We start from the raw sequence: 20,208 nt of genomic DNA, 5'->3' as shown, positions 1-20,208 counted from the left end.
AAAGGAATATGAGCACCTTTAATTTACGTCCTACGCCACTGACAGGCTCAGAAGTGTCTTACAACATTATAGAAAGGACCCTGCAAAGAAATGTAAAGTTTTTCCTTACCTTTCGCTTGTTCTGTTCTGTTTTGTCTCCACAGGAGAAGTCTTGTTCTGAAATCTAGCAAGAGGTGACTTGTTGCAGAAAGAAAATAATGGGAGAGTGGGAGAGAGAAGTGCCGGTCATAGCTTGTTAGTGTTTCAGTACAGAAAGCGTAGCTGAGTGATTTCTAAAAGATTTTCACTGTCATGGATGAATATTTAGCTGATTTTGACAACATGAAAAATGGGACTTCTTGCAATGAGACTTGGTTAGACACAAAAACAAACAGACTGGATCAACAAAAGGTAAGGACAACCGTTTCATTTCTCTGTCAGGTCCTTTCGGTAATGTTGTCAGACACTTACAATAATAAAATTAGGGCCGTCAAATTCACGTTAATTTTGATTAATTAATCACAGGGAAAAAACGCGTTAAAGAAATTAAGGCTGATGAATTGTGGTATGTGGTGCCCTCTGACCTGATGTTTCATTGAAGGCCAGACTGACTGAATCAGTCAACCTGTGACCGACTGACTAACTCTCTTGCAAAATGGACTGCAGACCAGTTTCGGCAGTCGAGGACAGGGACAATTGTGTCCAAAATCCAGCAGCTTTACTGCGACACATCTGCCAAAATTCATTTGAACTGAAATATTTTTTTTAAAAAAACTTTCACAGCAAAAATTGATATATGTGATTAATTTAAATTAATCAATCACAGAGCACGTTATTAATTGGATCATTTTTTTAATTGCTTGACAGCCCTAATAATAACAATGTGAGCCAGTATACTGCACACACAGCCCGAGTGGTTTCACTGTACACTGGCTGCAGCGGTCTCTCTCGATAGTGAACCAATTTCAAAACTCGTGGAGCATTATAAGGTAATTCCTCTACATTTGTCCAACAGTAAAGTCAGTAAAACATTTGTCAGTTTATTTTTCCAATCAACATCAACCCATTTGTACTGATACTGGAGAGAGTAAAAATTACTTACAGTGTCCTTTTCTCTGTCTGTTTACAAACTGACGACAACACTTGATTTATTAATTCTTCAGCACACCCACCGTGTCACTTTAATTCAAGCATCCAAAAAAAGTACAAAAGTTGGATTCTTCATCATTCCTTCTACTGCAGACTAATGAAAAAACCTTTATCCGGTAGTTACAGGGAGATATTTCACATATCTCTGAGAGTGTTTATTGGCACTCTGTGAGAACAGAGAGGCTCAAAAGCTCCAGCAATGCCGACATTCAAGACAGGAGTGGTGGAGTATACTGCATTACTGTTGAAAATGGGTAAACAAAATGTCTGTAAATTCAAATAAAATGCACAAATGTAGTTTCTGTGGTTTCATTATTGCCTGCATAAATCAGATTTTCTCAGTATAGCACATTGCCCACATTTTAACAGTGTCATGATATTTGACTATTTCACTGAATGTACTGCCATCAGTGAAAAAACAAGGCTGCAGAAAGGCTCAGTACATTCTTCAGTCAGCGTAGCTACATTCAGACACACATATCAAATACATAAAAACAAAAAGCAAAGTAAATATTCTTTGGCAGTTTCTACAGAGGAGCTGAGAGAAGCACAGCAGCAACAGGGACAGAGGGGAAGTAAGTGGTTTAACTGGTAAATAGATATAAAACAGATTTCCTCTATAACTTGTAACAGCAGCACAAGCTTTACTTCTCATAAAACCTGCTCTCCAGTGTTTGTGCTACCTACAATGCTGTGACAAAGTTTGTGCACCTCACATAATGATGTTTAATCTGGACGCCAGAGCTGTTACTGTTACTGGTTCTAAAAGTACTATACTCCCAAATTTTTGGTGGGACCATGGAGACAACAATTTTTTAATTGGTCCAGTATTGGATGAGAGTGCTGCAGATGGCAGCGGTTAAACGGCCGCAATTTAACCACTTTGGGGCATTTGTGCTCCGTTAATGAACATCTACTAAAAGTGATGTTTTTACCACTGACAGACTCAGACTGTTATTAAAAGTGTCTGACAACATTATGGAAAGGATCCAAACAGAGATAGACCATTTTTACTGAAGAGTTTAACCAAATACAGCCCCAAAATAGGCATTGCCAAACCCATCAGCATGTTTGGAGCCAGTATATTTTCACATCTAACTGGGTGAATTAAGGGCTTATTTCAACCAAACCAGGGTTGGTGGTTGCTGGAACAGTGGGAAGACAGAGCAAGATGGCTTTTGAATTTTATTTTGATTTTGCTGACTTTGACTGAAGTGTGTTTTACGATAATAAAATTACTTTTTATTCAAATGGACTCTGGTGGAATTGGTTAAATCAATTTTGGGGCTGTTTTGTTAAACAAAAAGGATCTTACTCTTAAATAAAAAGGTCTGTCTCTGTTGGGATCCTTTCAATAATACTGTCAGACATTAATAGCAACAATCTGAGCCAGTCAGTGGCAAAAGCACTCTGAGTGGGCGTAAACTGACCCCTAGTGGCTATATTGCAGCCTGCTTCACTGCTGTTGGCTGCATCCCTCTCGTTCAATACTGGAGCAATTTCAAATATTGTTGTTCCTTTTAGTCACCTAGACACAAAACAACGGGAAAATAGGGCCCAGGTTGAAAAATGCTGGCATTACCCTTTAAGTTAGAGTCGTTATGATACCAGTATTGGAAAAGCCTCCAATAGTGCCTACAATGCTGGATCAGTTATTGGCATACTCGCCGACACCTGAAATACTAGACTTGGTAACATGACGTCACCCATTGGTTTGCGGACTCCAACTTTAAAGCTTCAACTTTAACTTTAATTCTTAATGAAATGTAAACAGGTGAGTTATAGTAAAATTCAACCCCATACAGTTGTCATGAATGTTAAAATGAGCTATAGAGACCAAAACTGTTTTTTGTACCAGGTTGTAAACATGTTTATTTCTGCTGTAAAGTTTGGCTGTTTAACATGGGGGTCTGTGGGGAGTTATTCGCTTCAGGAGCCAGCCTCAAGTGGCCATTTAAGGAACTGCAGTTTTTGGCACTTCCATAGTGGCTTCATTATTTTAGCACCGGAGGCTGCCACTTGGTTATAACCCCCTCTCTCCCTTGGTTTCCTGTCTGTATTTATACTATTAATTATCCAGTAGAGGAAAAAAAATGGAAAAATATTCATTAAAAAAAAAAAAAAAAAACTATACAATTCCCTCTGTCAAAGAAGTTATGTTTTCAGACCCGTTTGTTGGTCTGTTAGCAGGATATCTGCAAATTTATAAACATATTTCAATAAAATACTGTGCAATAGGCCAAGGAACAAGGGATTTAATTTGGGATTGGGGGGCTGGCCATTATATAATATTTTTGCTTTTAAAAAACAATAAATTATTAAAAACTTTAAAAAGGACTGCAATGTAGAATAAGGATAAAAAATCTCCACACATCAGCTAACTTAGAGCTCAAACCAGTGCTGTAACAGGACATGGTTATTACACTTTTTGTCTTTTTTTCCCTGCTGCACCTTATTAAAAAGCTCTTCCGTTAACTGTGCTCTCCAGATCTCATTCAAGATCTATAATGTGTTTGTTTCCCACAAACAAAATCAGATGTCGCTCCGGCAAAAGTAAGAATCACCTAATTTATTTTATAAACAATTCTGATGGAGTTACACATTAAGATGTAGTTTAAAAACATTGCTATGATTAATATAACAAATGTATGCAGCCTTTCCGAATGTGCGTACTCTTAGTGTTTTCTGTTTGATTAAAATCGTTTCTTGATCAACAGCTGCAGAAAAAGGAAATAACAAAAACTTTAGGGATATAAAAAACTTTTTCACAGCACTGTATCTTCCCCCAAAAATCGGTATGGGCTTTACAAAAGCAATAATGGGGCACTGTCAGCGATTTCTGTTGCTCACAAAAAACTTCTCCAGTGTGTGTGCAGAGCATGGAGTGCAGAGTCATGTCAATGCTATTTGGCGTTGGGGGACAGATAGTAGGGGTGAAACAGTCTCTCACTGGAGCAGATGCTCAGAGCAGCATGTGTATGCATCAGTAACCGTGGAAACCGTGAGGTGAAGTAGCTGACGAAGCCTTCGGGCAGCTCGCCGAGAGTCTCCTGCACCTCCTTTGGCAACTCGTGGTAGTGATGCTTCTGTAACATGCAACATTAACACACATGTGTCAGAGTGTGTCTCCATGTATGAAAAAATATTAGGCCTAATCCCATTTCTTATTTCCACCCCTAGCCCTCATTTTTGAGTGCCGCCTTGCACTCCCAACAAGAATCGGGTCACCATAGCCCTACATGTGAACACACACAACAAAGGGGGTAAGGGCTAAGTGGTAGGGACAAGGGGTATTTTGGGATTTGGCCTAGGTGTATCAGTAAGCATGCACGCTGACCTTATTCCTCATGGCTCTCAGCAGATCTCTGACCGAGTTTCCTTTATATGTCCTGAACCGCCTCAGGTCTGGAACGCACACAGGAAGAAATGGATTACAGACCGTCCTGCACAGGTGTGAACAGAGCAGTTATGTGATACTGTGTGGGTGTGCTGGTGCCTTTACCTGTCTGCAGAGGCACTGAGATATGCATCCTCCAGTTGGTTCGCACCACTCCTCTTCCTGCAGTCTCCAGTCTGACCACAATGGGACTATCTGCTGGTTCCTTCTCTATGCGGTCACTGACGTCCTACATAAGCACACAAATGTTAAAAAAGAAACTACGCCTCCCACATACATACTTAGACCCTTTTGCACGTTTCCTGCTCTGTGTTTATTATCAGAAAATTTTAAAAAAAATGTATCTAATTAGAATAAACCAGAAAGAAATAACTTTTTCAAACTAGTAATCATTAAAAGAGGCCTGTAGTATCACAAGAGAGACAGCTGATCCTTTGTGTATGTATGACCAACTGATTTTACACACCTGGAAAAAGAGCAGCTGCTTCTCTGGGCTCCAGAAGAACGGATGTTTGAGCACACAGGCTGTGGAGGGCCGGGACTCAGCCTCTGCACTGATCATCTGCTCAATCAGATCCCGTGCTATGACGTCATCTAAATTAAGAGAAAAACAGTTGTCAGGTTTTCATGTATTATTTTACTTTTGTCCAAAATACAGCCTTCCAACCTTCGTCTTGAGAGACAGTTCTACCTAAGACGCAGAAGTCATAGAAGAAGTCATAGCAAGAAAATCCTTTGAGCACTGAATGTATTGGCGAAGAAGTTGAATTGTTGAGTTGTGATTTTATCATCGTGGTTCACTAGATCTTTTAATGCAAGACAAGGAGGTGGTTTGATAAATCAGAATCTTTCTATTAGAGAATTTTATGCAGAAGTATTGTGGAGGAACTGACTGAACAAGCTTTAATGATGCGGCATAAAAACATGTTTACGCGTGAACCAAGCCAGGAAAGACATTTGCAAAAACACCACTCTCACCATGTATATCCTCCATAAAATGCGAGAGTGAATATTCTCCTGACAGGATGTTGACCTGTCGACGTAATGCATCACCAAAAGGGTGCTGCCCCCTGCTGACCACGTAGTAAAACACACAGCCTGCTGAGAACACATCCACAGCTGCTGTCTGTAGAGAGAAAAGAAGGACAATGGATCAGACAAAATACCCATCTCTACATCAGAGTTCCTCAATCTTGGGGTCCACTTAGTTTGTGGGTTAAGATGTATTTAGGGACAAAAAAAGTCTCTATAAAAAAATTAAATATAAAGGTTTTAGGGTCGGGACACATGCATCGTCTTTAAAACTGTGGAAATAGCAAGGTCACGCTCTGGGTGGTAAAACTGTGCCTGCTCTTTGCCAGCTTTAAATGGTGCAGAGGCAAGTTGTGCCTGACGTTGCTGTAAGACCATAACCAGCACCATATCATAGCCTAAAATATCCGTGGGACAGATTTAAACCTCTGAGAAGCCCTGCACTAAAATGATCAACTTCTCCTTCACATTTATCACCAACTGATATTTATGGAAGAAAGGAAAGATATCTGATGTTTGTGACTGGTTGTTCCTCATCACATGACATGCGGTGCTCATTGCTGCACTCCAAAAGTTTAACTTTGTTTATCTTACAGTGCAGCCGCTGAGCCCTGAAAGATAGGCACTTGGGACTTGGGAACACTTGTGCCCTGTAGTGGTGTCACTCTAAATTTTTGAGCGAGCCTTCCAGACATCTACACTGACCACCATAAATTTGAGAGCACAAATAACATGGCATGTGAACAACACTTAAAAGAAGTAATAATTCTTTTATAAACTATTTGGCACATGTCTGATTCAAATTCACACGACACAATGAAAATTTTGGAACAGGTGCACAGACCTCTGAGCTACATATGAACCTGTTTTATCATCTATAACTTTCTCACTGTGGCATTTTAGCTAACAAATTGACCTAATGTTCAAAGAAAGACACTTCTGCTGAATATGTGGGCGCAACCTACCGGTTTGTTGCCAGGAGTATCCCGCAGTACTTCAGGAGCTATCCACCCTTCAGTTCCTGGTATTCCTGACCGCAAAGAGAAGCTGCTCCGACCGTCTGGGATCTTCTTACAGAGTCCAAAGTCAGAGATGAGAGCTCGGACTCGACCCAGTGCACTGGGACCAGAAAGGAGGATGTTTCTGGGCTTCAGGTCACGATGGACTAAGCGGACAGATGATGAAGAAAACAATGCTTAGCTGTTCAGGTTAAGCTGTGCTAAAGTGCCATCTGTGTCTGGAGGAAAGAATTTAGAAACATCATCTCTGTTTACACTTGTATGTGTACGTGTATTTATCTATATGAGTGTGTAACTCAGACCTATGTTGAGCGAGTGGAGGTGTGAGAGGCCGCTCATGGTCTGTCCCAGCAGAGTTATAGGATTCAGCTCAGGAAAACAAGACGGATCCTCCACATACTGCACAGACACATAAAAACATATGATGGTTTTGTTATTAAGGGATGTCATGTTAAATAGGAACTACTTAATAAGGATAACATAAAGGCCCTACAGTACTGACCTGCTGCAGGGTTGCAGTGCACAGCTCAATGGCGATGTAAGTGAAGAGGCGGTCTCTCTCTGTGCAGAAATATCGGATGACATTTGGGTGTGTGTCAGACTCTCGGAGGAGCTGCACCTCGCGTTCTGCTACCTCAAAACACTCCGGCAATATTCGCTTCACCGCTACGTGGCGTCCATCAAAATTACCCCTAAAGTCCCGAAAAAAGAAGACATTAAGCACAGTACTGTATGTGCCACAGAACAATGAAGTTTATCTCAGAAACTCAGTGTGTTGTTGTTTGTTAACATTAGCACATTTTGTACGGTGATAGTGTTTCCTTTACAAAGCATACCATAAATATTTAGTTTGATTTTCACCATAAAAATCAAATGTCTTTGTTGTTGGAGACATTTTGACATTTCACATGGGGAAAAACACAGGTGTAACTAATTAAAATTAACAATGGCTGCATTCCATTTAGCTGTGTCAGTTTTTGAGTCCTGGTATTGTTAAAGCTGGCTGTCTGTCACACTGTCATGACCTCCAGGGTGAAAGTGAAGTCTACTGTTGAAGCCACAATCTGTTTGAAATCACAGTGACCATTTAGTCACCTTTATATTATATTTATATGTATTATAGACTGTATATTATGCATGGATTATGTAATATGCTGTTTGTAGAGGTATGCAGTGGACTGTTTAGAAAACAGTTTATCTGATGGTGTGTTTACTGACTCTCCAACATCCAAGATTTAACATCTGGCTGCCAGCCAACAACAAATAAACAAAGTGGTAATAAGCAAAAGTCTATGTGGGTGGTAAGAAAATGTGTGGCAGAAATGTAAAGCACACCAGTTTAGCACTTAATGATCTAAAACATGCAAATCCAATACGGTAATTTGAGGGCCAGGCGCATTCAAAAAATTAAATACACATACTGTACCTGAACACAAATGTTCCCGCTGTGCCATGTCCAAGCACCTCAGATGGTGTGAAGGAGATTTTACCAACCTGCACCTCCTCACTGTTTCCCTCTGAGAGAGCGAGAGAGGAAGGAAGAATGAAGCAGCTAGGAATTAATCTCATCTGAATGTTGAGGGACAAGAGAAAATAATATACAGTTTGATGTATTACCCGCTGTGGGTCGGGGCCCTGAGGTGCCGTTTCTATCGACATCTGAAGTGCTGCCCCCGCTGTGAGTGCGAGGACTAGGTGGAGGGTCAGCAGATGCAGGCTGAGACTCTGAATACAGAAAAGTGAAGATATTCAATGTGTGTGTCTCTTTCTCTGCACCCAGTTTAATCAAGAACTGAAGAATATTGATGATGTCTAGGCTCTAAGAAAAATTATACTTCAACACTTATTTATGCAGTTTAATAATCCATTTCTCAAGTGCTATTCAAAGGAAAATGTTTAATCATTGAACTGGGGCCAAAGGTCATTAAATAAAGAGAACACAGCCTGACAGAGAACTTGTGTTCTAAGTAACTCACCAGTGGAGATGTTTGTGTCAGTGGAGAGGGTTGCGTCTGAGGGGACCTGGGTCACGGTCTGCATGTTTGTCTGCATGCGCTGGAGACGAGACTCAAGAGCCTCCTCCAGCTGCCTTTGAGCTTTCAGCCGATGAGCTGTGCGCTGGAGAAACATACACAGATACAGATCATATTAAACACTGTTGGAAGATGCCGGTTGAGAGTCAGTATTGAAGCAGACAAATAGCTGGAGCTCTTCTTTGAAAGAGTATGACATTATAAAGCTCTCTTTTACAACACTGCTGCGGCACTGTCACTAAAAACACAGCAAACTACCACTCAGCCTAAATGTCATGAAAGACAAGTGTTGAGACACTGATAAAAGAAAAAGGCATTTGAAGTGCATGCCGCCCCATAATCATTATTTCAGCGACAAATTATCCTTCATTATATGAACTGAGTAATGCATGAATTTGAGGCATGAGTGCTGTTTCAAAGAGTTTCATAGTGTAAGCATTTTGCATTAGAGGTTAGCAGCACAGCACTCATGAGAAATTTTGCTCTACAAATACATTTTAACTTATCTATTATGATTTATTGCCCAAATTTCTGTACACGAAGACATGTATTGGTTATTTTTTTAAAATCTTTTTCTTATCCCTGTTAATAATAAGTCGAATGTATACATGGAGAGACATCACATAAAGCTATTTTATTGTATTACTAAGGCAAATCTATTTGAAAGCAAACTTGTGTGGTTTCTACTTCTAGGTTTTCACTGAGAGCAGCCTCAAAAGACCAAACAAAAATGCAGCCAAAAAGAGTTTGTGTTTTGGTAAGAGTTTAGGGCACCCTGTGGAGTTTTTGTATAAACAAACAAAAGTTATGTTTGCATTCACTAATGCTCACTAACATGCACTGTGTGTATCTAAAATGTGTTATGATTATGTTTAAATATTTGGATTTTTTAAATCTACCATTATTTCCATCCATGCCCTAGCTTTTTACAGATGTCCCCATCCTATCTCAGTAATTTGTATTTGGGCCAATCAAGGCATGTGTTAACTATCGGGATTGGCTATACTGAGCCACATAGAGCCAGATCCAATCTTTTATCAGCTGTCACACAAATGTTTTTTTCTGCGATGCGTTAACGCACAGCAACTTGGGACTCCAGCCATCGTCAACTCTCCAACTCTCTGCTGTCTATCTGTCTCTCCACTCTGTGTGTGTGAGCAGAGGCTGAGTCCCTCCCACAGGGAAACACCACACACCATAAACAACATCAAAATGCACTATGACAATGTTTATTGATGTATTTAACTACTGTATTTCCACCACGCCACTGCAAGTGCAACAAAATCCCGCGAGCAAACATCCAATATGACAAAATTTTTAATGTAATCCACATGAAAGATGTGCAATTGACGAAAATAAACACACAGCGGAATGCAGTTTGTTCAGGTAACTCAAGCAAAGGCTGCACCAAATCAACAAACACTAGAAAATACTATCTTAAAGGGACAGATACATTCCCTTAAGAAGGCCACAAGGCCAAAAAGATAGAAGAAAGTGTCTGTTATTTTATTTTTATCATTAGTTTGTTAAAAAAAAAAAAGAAAAAAGAAAATAATGGATCAGCTTGGATGTCGGGAATTTTTTTCTTGATGCACTGCAAAGCTATACAATTGTCAGGCATATACACTGCATTGATTTTAATGACTAAAATACTTGAAGTGTGCACTATGCAGCTGTATTATCTAGAAAAAACAGGACTCGGTAGCAGCATAAGCTCAATATTAAATTACTTGGTTCGGGATCAGGGGAAAAAAGACTTAATCGGGACATCCCTACTTGCTATCAGTCGTCTTCTGCCCTATCTTTTCTGATGCATTGCTGCATATCTTGGAGTGATACCACCACCTGCTAAATAGTGGAATAGTGTAAAACTGACGGCGGAACTGTTCACATCATCCAGGTATGCACTCACATGCATGTGCATCTTTGTGAATGTGCGCAAGATAAACAAAACAGTGACCCACTCATAGAAAAACAGCCCTGTAGCGCTGCAAAAACTCCACAGGATACTTTCAAGCTCTTGCTCGTACCATCACGACTGCCTGAGATTGACAGTTTGTCACCATATGTTCCTATAAACCTGAAAAACATCTCAAACACACATGCATCCAAACAACTAGACAAAAAACACACAAACTCACAACAGGGTATGTGAGCGCAAAGGCCAGCCACCCTCCCAGCAGCAGCGTCAGAACAGCCAAAGTGAGCCGGTCCTGAGTCATATAGACAGGCAGCACGGCAGCCGGTTTCTGTCCTGTCGTCTTCCCATCCACCTCTTCTCTATTAGCATTAGTGTCGCTATGGCCACCAGCAACTGCCTGGAACTGAAGGACACAAAAAGACAACAGGGACGAGAAAAAATGGAAATATAATGAGGTGTCGTTTGTTTTTATCTTTGTTTGTCATCATTGTTCTCCGTAAAGCAGTTTATGGTGATAAGTGGCTGTTAATGGGGCATTTGGCAGTTTGTCACATCATTGCCTTGGTCTCTGAGACAGCTTCAAGTGTGCTGTAACAGACAGTAATAAACTGATAGGAGAGGGCTATTGTCAGATATCATTCCTGTGATGTACTGACTCTCAGGTGCAGACTGCTGCAGTGACACAGAGGTAGTTTGGAGCTGTGACTCACGTAGCGCTGATGGTAGTAGGAGGCAGGGGAGGCAGAGGAGGCAGAAGGTCGAGGGGGGATGACTGCCTCGCCAGAACGCTGCAGGCCGGCTGGGAAATCCCTCAGCATGGTGGTGTGAGCGACTGGAGGGAGCTCATGATGACCTAAAACACATGGATATAATGCATTTAGAGCTGCGTGAGTGTCTGTGTTTGTGTTGGGGTTTGGATACTTTCTTGAGTGGTCATTAAATCCGGGATATTATAAATTTGAGGGAGTTTTGTGACCTTTTTTTCTTGCTTTCAAAAACTAAGCTAGTGTAAAAGGATTTCAGATTTGGACATTTGAGAAGAGAGTCATTTAACTAGTAATTATATTCCAGGTGAATTAAACTCTTCCTCAACAAGAAAAAAGCTTGAGGATGAATTTTAATGTCTCTGCATGCAGATTGAAACACGCTGAACATAAGGATTTTCTAAGCATAAATTATTGTGATGTTTGCTTGTTTAAGCCCCATGTAGCTTCTCTGCTCACAGGCAGACAGAATGCACCTTCTGCAGCGATGGGGATCAAATATCTTGCTGTCATTTTTAAATTAACACTTTTCTCAATCAATATGTTTCGCAAGAAAATAAAGAACCTTGATAATTACTCTGTGATCTGGAAGTATAGTTTACACAATACATACACTCAATTCATATTAATATGCTATGGCAGTAGGTACATGTCACCATAAGATTACAGAAGTAGTTTAGTTTGATCAGCCACCCACCTTTTAGGAAGTTTAAATTTTCATTGCTATTGAATGACATCCACTAATGACGGTTTGTGTGTGTGGGTTTGTGTGTTTACCTATTAGCAGCCAGTGGTTTTTCTGGCTGTATGTGCTCCCTGGTGGGTAGCGTACATCGGTAGACGGTGTAATCTCACACTCCCCTCGCTCTCTGACTGTCACTCCAGCTGTCACCGGACCCTCGATTCGAGCCAAAGTCAGTCCCCGAGGCTGCCACGGCAACAAGAAGCAGAAAACCAGTCACATAACAGCTATCTTGTCATCTTGTCATCGCCCCAACTTATTATCAGTTCCTGTCTGTCTGACACACCTGATCTGATCACTGTAATTACTATTAGTGTCCTGTTGAAGCAGGAGGGAGAATCTCCACAGGATGCGAGACATGGATGACTAAAAGAACTGTCAGTGTGAGTGCAGTTATACGATGAACACAGATTATATATTTACACTCACCACTAATGAGACTCCATGGTGGACAAGGGACGTAGAGGCGTAGAGGTGAGTGTCCAGTTTTCCGACATAGAGAGTGGGTCTTAACGAGAAAAAAGTCATGTTATTCTCTCAGCTAATTATTTATTCATTTTTCATTAGGATACCTCAAACATGTAGTGATTTTTATCACATGGAATAGATTAATTGGACTCAAGACAAGAAATAAACCAAACACCAGTTTGAATCAAGTTTTGTCACTGTTATAAAGTCACAAAAAATACTTGTTTCTGATTGGCTGGCAGGTGTCCTTTAAAAGAAATAACCCCGTCATTTCAAATATAGCTCCAGCCAACAGTTTAACAACCGCTGTAAATCAGCACACTAGACACTGTATATTAAACTGCAGCACCAATAGCTCATGCTGCCGTTCCAGTTAACTCACAGTGGTAACAAACCTAACCAAGGATAAATAGAGTGGGTGATGTTTTTAAAGGGATCGCAGGGGATTGTTTCAGTGTACTACCTACAGTAGATAGCGTTTAGCACACCACCAGTTTGCAGAAGCAGAGAGTAGTAGTGACATGGAAGCTAAGCAAAGCTCTGCTTTGGTAGGGGGCAGCAGCAAAGTATATTTCAGCTACCTAAAAAAAACCCTGTACACTGTAGAATATTTACACCACTTTACCTTGCCATCAAACAGGCCTTTTTGGCGTGGCACTGAAGCCATTGTCTATGCTCTTTTCAAAGCCAGACTCCATTAGCAAAAACCGTCATGTTAACTCCAAACACAAGAGCTGCAGGCCTACCGCTGCTGCGATCAGTTTCAACAAGGTGACTGATGAGTATTTAAACACAGACAGACAATGAGCTGATTTAATGTGTTGAGTGTTTTGTAATGACTTTGTATGTTTGTTTTACTGACTATTTGTCTGCTTTTTATAATGTTGTCTTTTGTGTTTTGGTGAGCCCATGGTGGACAAGAAACATATATTTCATTCTATTCTATTTGTTTGTGTTGTTTTGTGACTAAAGTTTAAAAGGGTTACTTCAGATTCACCAAAGTCACACAAGACTGTTTCTATAAATGGAGTCTGGGGCCTTTAAAGAGAGCATAGTTTAGTTTCTGTTTCAGTTCAGTCCCTCATCATAAAGGGCCGTCTGACGGCAAAGTTAAGTGATGAAAATATTCCAAATATAGCGTACACTAAAGCTGTTATTGATTATTTACGGTGAGCTTTTTTAGGTGGCTAGCATACGTTTTGCTCCTGCCCTCCATCCACAGCAGTACACTGGTTAGCTCCCGTTTTGGTACTCCTGCTTCTCCAAATTTGAGTCATGCCAACCACCATCTACTGCAGGTAATACACTGACTGTGATTAAGTACCTCATTCGACCCCACTTGAAAAAACCTAAGGTAACCTGACAAAGAAAATAACAGATTCAGCAGTTCTTGATCTTCCGCCCCCCCATTAAATTTCAATGCCAGGACACCTTTCAGTGTATCATCACTTACTTAAATTTTAAATAAGCTTGTAGGAGCAAATTGGAAAAGTGTTGGCCAGGCTTTGTGCAGTCTGAGAGCCCTCTAGTTAGCACTTGAATAAATAATGTAATCAGACGGATGAACATTACAAGGCTCTTTCGTATTCATGTTTATAATGTTATTCTTACACAAGCTGTGCTTGTGCGCTGGCTTGCTCCTTCACAAACTGATAGCTCCACTTCAGTGTAGAGTGTGTGTCTGCCTGGTCGTTGGCAGAAGAGAAGGTGAGGAAGCGAAGCGTTTCCATGGCGAGGGACAAGTGGGGGGCGTGTCTCAGAGAGTCTCCGGAGTACAGGTAGACCCCTATGACGGGCGATCCATAGTTCTGACTCCACAAGACGTCACCTGAAAGACAGAAACACACACTTGCAGACTTATGCTGGAGTTGAGATGTAAATAAACACATCAACCTCTCACACACATAAAAGGTGATAAAATATTCACATAATAAAACCACACACCTCCCCCTACCTGTCTCTCTGTCAACTGTCACAACGAGACCATCACCACTCGACACAAGATGGGCCATCTCTGTAGGTGCAACAGGTTGGACGTGTCAGCTTTGAGTCTTTCACACATGCTTGCAGATTTGAATGAACAAAGTCTTTGTTCTTTTGATTGCCACGTTTTAAACAGCTTTATCTGCATATTTTAAATATGAATATTACACCAGAAAGCACTTAGAGCTAAATCTATATCTCAAACAACATGTATCAAAAGGCACGGCCTGACTTGACTCATTCAAGTAAGTACAATATTTCTAACTTTTTCTTTGACTGATGGTTTAACTTAATACTTTATGTGACCTCAATCTGAGATCTAACATCTCCTTGGTGGAAGTAAATAACTAAACTTTGAGAAGAAAGTGAATCCTTGACCTTGAAAATAGTTAGACAACACATTTAAATATAAATTAGCACTTACATGTTATAAATATAACATTACAGTGACTAAAGTGACTCTAATTCTTCTCAAATGCACCTGTTCTGTAAATACATGTATCCAAAGATGTGTTTTTTAAAGATCCAGTGTGAAAGATTTAGGGGACTGACAGAAACTGAATATGAACTGAACTAAAAACTTAAACACTTTTGTTTCTTCTCTAGTTTTTCACAGGTTTAAATGAAAGATCTGAGACATTTTTATGCACTCAAAACATATATTTCTTTCACATTTTGGTCTAAAATGTGTTATAATCTGTGTCAGTAAGCGCTTCTCCTTTTCCAAGATGAGCCCTCCACCTGACAGGTGTGACATATCAAGATGCTAATTAAACAGCATCATTACTACACAGGTGTGTCTTGGACTGATCACCATTAAATGCCACCCTGACATGTGCAGTTTAATTACACAACACAATGCCAACAATGTCCCAAGTTTTGAGGGAGTATGCCACTGGCATGCTGACTGCAGGAATGTCCACTGCAACAGCTGCCCTTTATATGTTTTCTTTAGTGTATAATAAAATAAGAAAATAAATAAGAAATAAGAACCATTGTGTTTTCATTACTTTAGAATGAGTCATTCATATCTATATAGCGGGCAGGTCCTCCGCTATGGAGATCACTAAATTGCACCGACATGTTTCTACAGTCGCTCAGAATGGACAAACCAAACAAAGGCTCTAGTTAGGGCCAATTATGTTTTCATGTCAGCCATCGTTGGCAGCCCCATTGCAACAAGAGCTTCTGAAAAACACTTTGTAAAATCTGAAACTGCTTTATTCTGTGTTTAAACCACTATGTCTGTTTGTTTCAGAGAGGAAGAGACCTCTGTGGATAATTCAACTACTGATAAAATTCTTCTGAACATCTTGATTGGAAGTTATCAGAGGAATAGTGTCAGCACAAATTAGCAGGTGCTGGGCAAATGGCCTGCCTCCGACATGCCAAACAGCGTCAGAGAAACACCATTTTGTGACATGAAACTGCTTTATTCAGTGTTTTTAGAGGAAAAGACTTCTGTTCCCAGTAAAAACCTCCCGATCAATGAACACTGAAGGAATTCTAATCAGGAGAAGATTCAGCTGGTTGAAATCTGCAACCCTCACTGCTAGATGTCACCAAATCCCCCTAAATCCCCACACTGTTTCTTAAAAGCTGTAACTTATCACAAAGCAGGTTCTGCAAGAGTGTTATACATTCATGTTTACTTCAAAATAATCCAGCCAATTAACCCTCCATAACTCAATGTGTGTGCAGGGGATGTGTTTGTGAGAGACGTACTGTAGTCCTGTTTGTCGTCGTATGGTGGAGCAGAGTAATCATTGTACGTAGCGTTCCATCGCAGCTCCTGTGTCTTGGTGTCAAACATGGTAACCATGTATTCTGGGGAAAAAAAAGGACAGGTGCAAAGTTCAACAGAAATCCAAGGTGCACAACTGTGTGTCTTTATGTGTGCAATGCATGTTAGTGTGCATGACATACCTGTGCGTCCAATGTAAAGTAGGGGAGTGTTGGGGCAGATGGATTCAGAGGTGGAGGTGGTTAAACTGGTTTGCTTTTCGCCTGTCTCAGGATCGACCACGATCCACACATCCTGCTTTTTACCTTCATGTGCACACCCACACCCACACACACACACACACACACACAGAAATGTTGGCCAACAGCAGTACAGTATTTCAAATATTTATGTCTTGTCTGTCATGCTCCGTCTCTGACAACTGTCTGTCTCACACACATTTTTAAGACCAAGCAGGTCTGCACATACAATACACACACACAGTGTCTCACCTGTATAGAGTATACCATCAGAGCTCCTGCAGGGAGCCGACTGGACCAGTTCTGGGATGGTGAAGGGCAGTTTCTGCAGGTACATCAAAACAATAAGCTCATACAGAGAAAACTAACACATAAAAACACGCGCACAAATGTGCTGCATTGTTTACCATCAGGCCTTCCTTGTGTTTGCCCCCCAGGATGTACAAACTGCCATCGTTGGGGTCTGGGAGAAACCCTGGCCTACAGAAACAACATTCATACATCAGTTCATTGATTATTTGGAGTATGTCAACACTGTTGCACCAATATATCTTTGAATATCTCACTTTGTCTGAAAGGTCAGGTTTTTGAACCTAGACCACCTTTTCCCATGTTTTTGCATCTAAGTGATTAATGGAGACAAATTTTTTGAAATTGATCAAGTATTGAGATAGAGGCTACGGGCAGCTGTACACGTCACTTTATGTCCATTTAAAGTGCTTGTTCTTGTCGCTGACAGACTCAGATTGTTATCATAAGTGTCTGACAACAAAAGGAAACGACCCTGCAGAGAAATAAAACATTTTTCTTCACCATTCACTGATCTGGTCTGTGTCTTTGTGTGTCTAACATAGTCTTGCTAAAGCAGAAGTCTCATTCTAAAATCTTGCAGCCACAGGGTCCAGATTTCTCCTTAGTCATTAGTTCAAGGTCCACACAGTTTAATATATTCAGTGTCATACTTGCGTTTGGTCATGGCGTTGAGCTAGTTTGCTGCCTCTGTTAAGTAGCTGTTTATTATTAACTCACTAAACAGCAGAAAACAGTACTTCACAATAAAAGCTGTGTGCCAGAATTCACTGTACTCCAAGATAAAGTGTGTTTTTTACAAACTTGACACATTTGCGAGTCACTTGCGGTCCATTCAGAGCAGACCCTTGACCCACTTTTGGATTGCAACCCACCAGTTGGGAACCACTGCTTTTGATGACACTAAGCTATGCTTTCTGTACTCCAACACTCTTCCCTTCACTCCTCTCTCCAACTCTCTCTAACGTTTCCACTGTTGTGTTTCCCGCAACAAGTCACCTCAGTATGAGACTTCTCCTTGGGCGAGAGTTGGTCACAGTAACAAACATACCAGCGAAAGGTAAAGAAAAACTTTTCATTTCTCTGTAGGTTTTTTCTATCATGCTGTCAGACACTTCTAATAACAATCTGAGCCAGTCAGTGCGAAAAAAGCACTTGTAATGGACGGAAACTGACAGTATGCAATTGCTTGTAGGGATTACACTGCAGCCTGTTCTGCCAGTGCGGCTGGAGCGCTCTCTCTCTCAGTATTGACCCAGTTTAAAAACTGTTGTTCCCATTAGTCTCTTGGACACAAAAACATAGGAAATAAGGGTCTAGGTTTAAAAAAAAAAAAAAAGTTTCCATTTAATTAATGTGGGGTTTTTTTTTTAAGGCTTAGCTGAATTAAATTATTGCAAAATTGGCACAACTAGGGAGTATCTGATCAGGGGAAAAGTAAACATGACTACAAATTTGCCACAATTTGGTATACTGTGCTATGAACATATTCCTAATGTATTGCATGGATGTTTAAATACTGTATGTATATGCATGTGTACTTGCACACGTATGTGTGTTACTCACTCTGTGAGGTAGACAGGTACTTGAATAATGGGGTCTGAAAGAAATCAAAGAACAATGTCATGAGAAATATTTAAAAATGACAAAAAAACGTGATGATTTAGAAAACAGTGTTCACGTTTATGTGTATGAACCTTCTCGTAGGGTCCACTTGATGTCCCCTGACTGTTTGGAGACGGCGTGCAGACTACCGTCCAGCGTGGAGACAAACAGGAGGGATTCTGGGAGGGTGACCGATCTGACTCCTCCAACCTGATGGGTCGCCAGCAAGAGGAAGAGAAAGAGAAAGGAACTTAAAACCAGCTGTCTGACAGTCGTCAGGTCATGAACATCTGAGATTTCAGCATAGCTAGACTGTCAGTGCAGCCTGTGTGTGTGCATGTTAGTGGGTGTGTCAGATCCGTCTGGAGTTGACAGCCCAGCTTTGCAGTAAATTTCATCTCCAGTAATTATATTGAGTTCCTCATTTAGCAGGATATCCTTGTCCCTTCCTCCTTCTCCTCCTCCTCCTCCTCTCAAGACTTTACCCTGTACTGAACTTGTCTGTGTTTGTCTGAGAGCGTGTGTGTGTTCACCACTCCCATATTTACCCACTAACGGGTGGTAACTGGCAACACAGAACTGCACAGCACACCACTGAAAGCACCATATCTTTATGGGAAACACTGACTCAAGACATGCATAGAGACGCTCGTGCACGCGCACAGACATTGAAACACACGCACACACAGTGAGACACACACACACACACACACACACACACACACACACACACACTACACACAGTATTAACTTTCTTCCGGCAATTTGGACCAAACGTCCTATCATCATATCATGGCAACTTTACTCGAGCCTGAAATAGACACAGAGGAGCGGTGGGATGCCAGTTGCGGTCTCCGCTGCGCAGAAATAGCAAGACCCAAGCGGTACTAACAACAATAACAGAAACACCCACACACAGTTTAAGGTTACAAACTTTACCTGAAATACTGTGCCTTCCCAGGACAGCAGGAGGAGGAGGAGGAGCAGGCGTCCCACAGCCCCCATGACCCCCAAAACACTTTGCTTCATGGCTGTGAACAAACGGTGGACTAAAGCTATTGAACTAGCAACAGAGGTCGAACTCTCTGTCCATTTCCAGCGCGCGCGTCCATCTGTCAGAGAGTTAGCACCGGCAGTTAAACATCGTTAAAGCCGCGCGAAGAACCAACAAACACGGTGAAAGCTAAGCTAGCAGCACCGCTTTAAATCCATAATAACAGCAACGTTGCCGTTCTTGTCACTTTCCCATATTTCCGTGTTGGGACGGAACCGGTGACGTCAGGAGCGGACTGTCAGCCAGCGGAGGGGGGCGGGTACGATCGTATCCCTGCGCTGAGGCTCAGCCAATAGGAGGAGAGGGTTGGAACAGAAGGGGCGGGGCTATAGAAACGGCTGGAACACGTGGAAACAGACAGCAGGGCAGTTGTGAGCGCAACAAGAGCGGCTTTTTGTGCAATAGAAAGTGGTGGAGTGCGTCATTGTCTGTTCACTCTCCTCTTACACTCCCTACAGCACTGGGACAATGTAACTTAGTACAATTACTCAAGTACTTTACTTACAGTCAAAGTACTTGTACTTTTCTTGAGTATTTCCATTTTATGCAACTTTATACTTCTAGTCCACAACACCTCAGAGGCAAATATTGTACTATTTACTCCTCTATATTTGTCTGACAGCTTTATATGATCAATTATATACAATATTTATTCCTAGATGTAGTAGAGTAAAAATATGCCATGGCATGAAAAGACTTGAGTAAAGTACCTTGGAATCTGTACTGAAGTACAGTAGGCCTACATTAGTAAATGTAATCAGTTACACTAC

The 20,208-nt window shown here is 41.1% G+C and overlaps 1 protein-coding gene across 1 annotated transcript; it reads right to left on the bottom strand.

Moving 5' to 3' along the window:
* Positions 1-1,423: 1,423 nt before the first annotated feature.
* Positions 1,424-19,688, bottom strand: ern2 (endoplasmic reticulum to nucleus signaling 2). The gene is made up of 24 exons (XM_049571676.1): positions 19,324-19,688; positions 18,477-18,594; positions 18,346-18,379; positions 16,878-16,950; positions 16,723-16,795; positions 16,414-16,536; positions 16,213-16,314; positions 14,459-14,518; positions 14,116-14,332; positions 12,466-12,544; positions 12,072-12,222; positions 11,241-11,383; positions 10,751-10,933; positions 8,553-8,694; positions 8,194-8,301; positions 8,003-8,093; positions 7,079-7,268; positions 6,879-6,975; positions 6,523-6,722; positions 5,504-5,651; positions 4,992-5,119; positions 4,631-4,754; positions 4,466-4,533; positions 1,424-4,214 (listed from the first exon to the last, which is right to left on the bottom strand). The coding sequence occupies exons 1-24, from the start codon at positions 19,411-19,413 to the stop codon at positions 4,032-4,034; spliced, it is 2,925 nt and encodes a 974-aa protein (XP_049427633.1). The 5' UTR covers positions 19,414-19,688; the 3' UTR covers positions 1,424-4,031.
* Positions 19,689-20,208: the final 520 nt, after the last annotated feature.

This window comes from Epinephelus fuscoguttatus, linkage group LG3 (genome assembly GCF_011397635.1).
Source record: "Epinephelus fuscoguttatus linkage group LG3, E.fuscoguttatus.final_Chr_v1".
In the NCBI taxonomy this organism is placed as follows: Eukaryota; Metazoa; Chordata; class Actinopteri; order Perciformes; family Serranidae; genus Epinephelus; species Epinephelus fuscoguttatus.
The sequence above is the reverse complement of the archived record's forward strand: the minus strand, read 5'-3'. Positions and strand labels throughout refer to the sequence as shown.

Coding starts and splice junctions, on each gene's coding strand:
- ern2 (XM_049571676.1), bottom strand. CDS start 19,413: ATGAAGCAAAGTGTTTTGGGGGTCATGGGGGCTGTGGGACGCCTGCTC. Junction 11,384..12,071: donor AAACCACTGGCTGCTAATAG/GTAAACACACAA, acceptor CATGTGTTTTAG/GTCATCATGAGCTCCCTCCA. Junction 4,755..4,991: donor AGCAGCTGCTCTTTTTCCAG/GTGTGTAAAATC, acceptor GTGCTTATGTAG/GACGTCAGTGACCGCATAGA.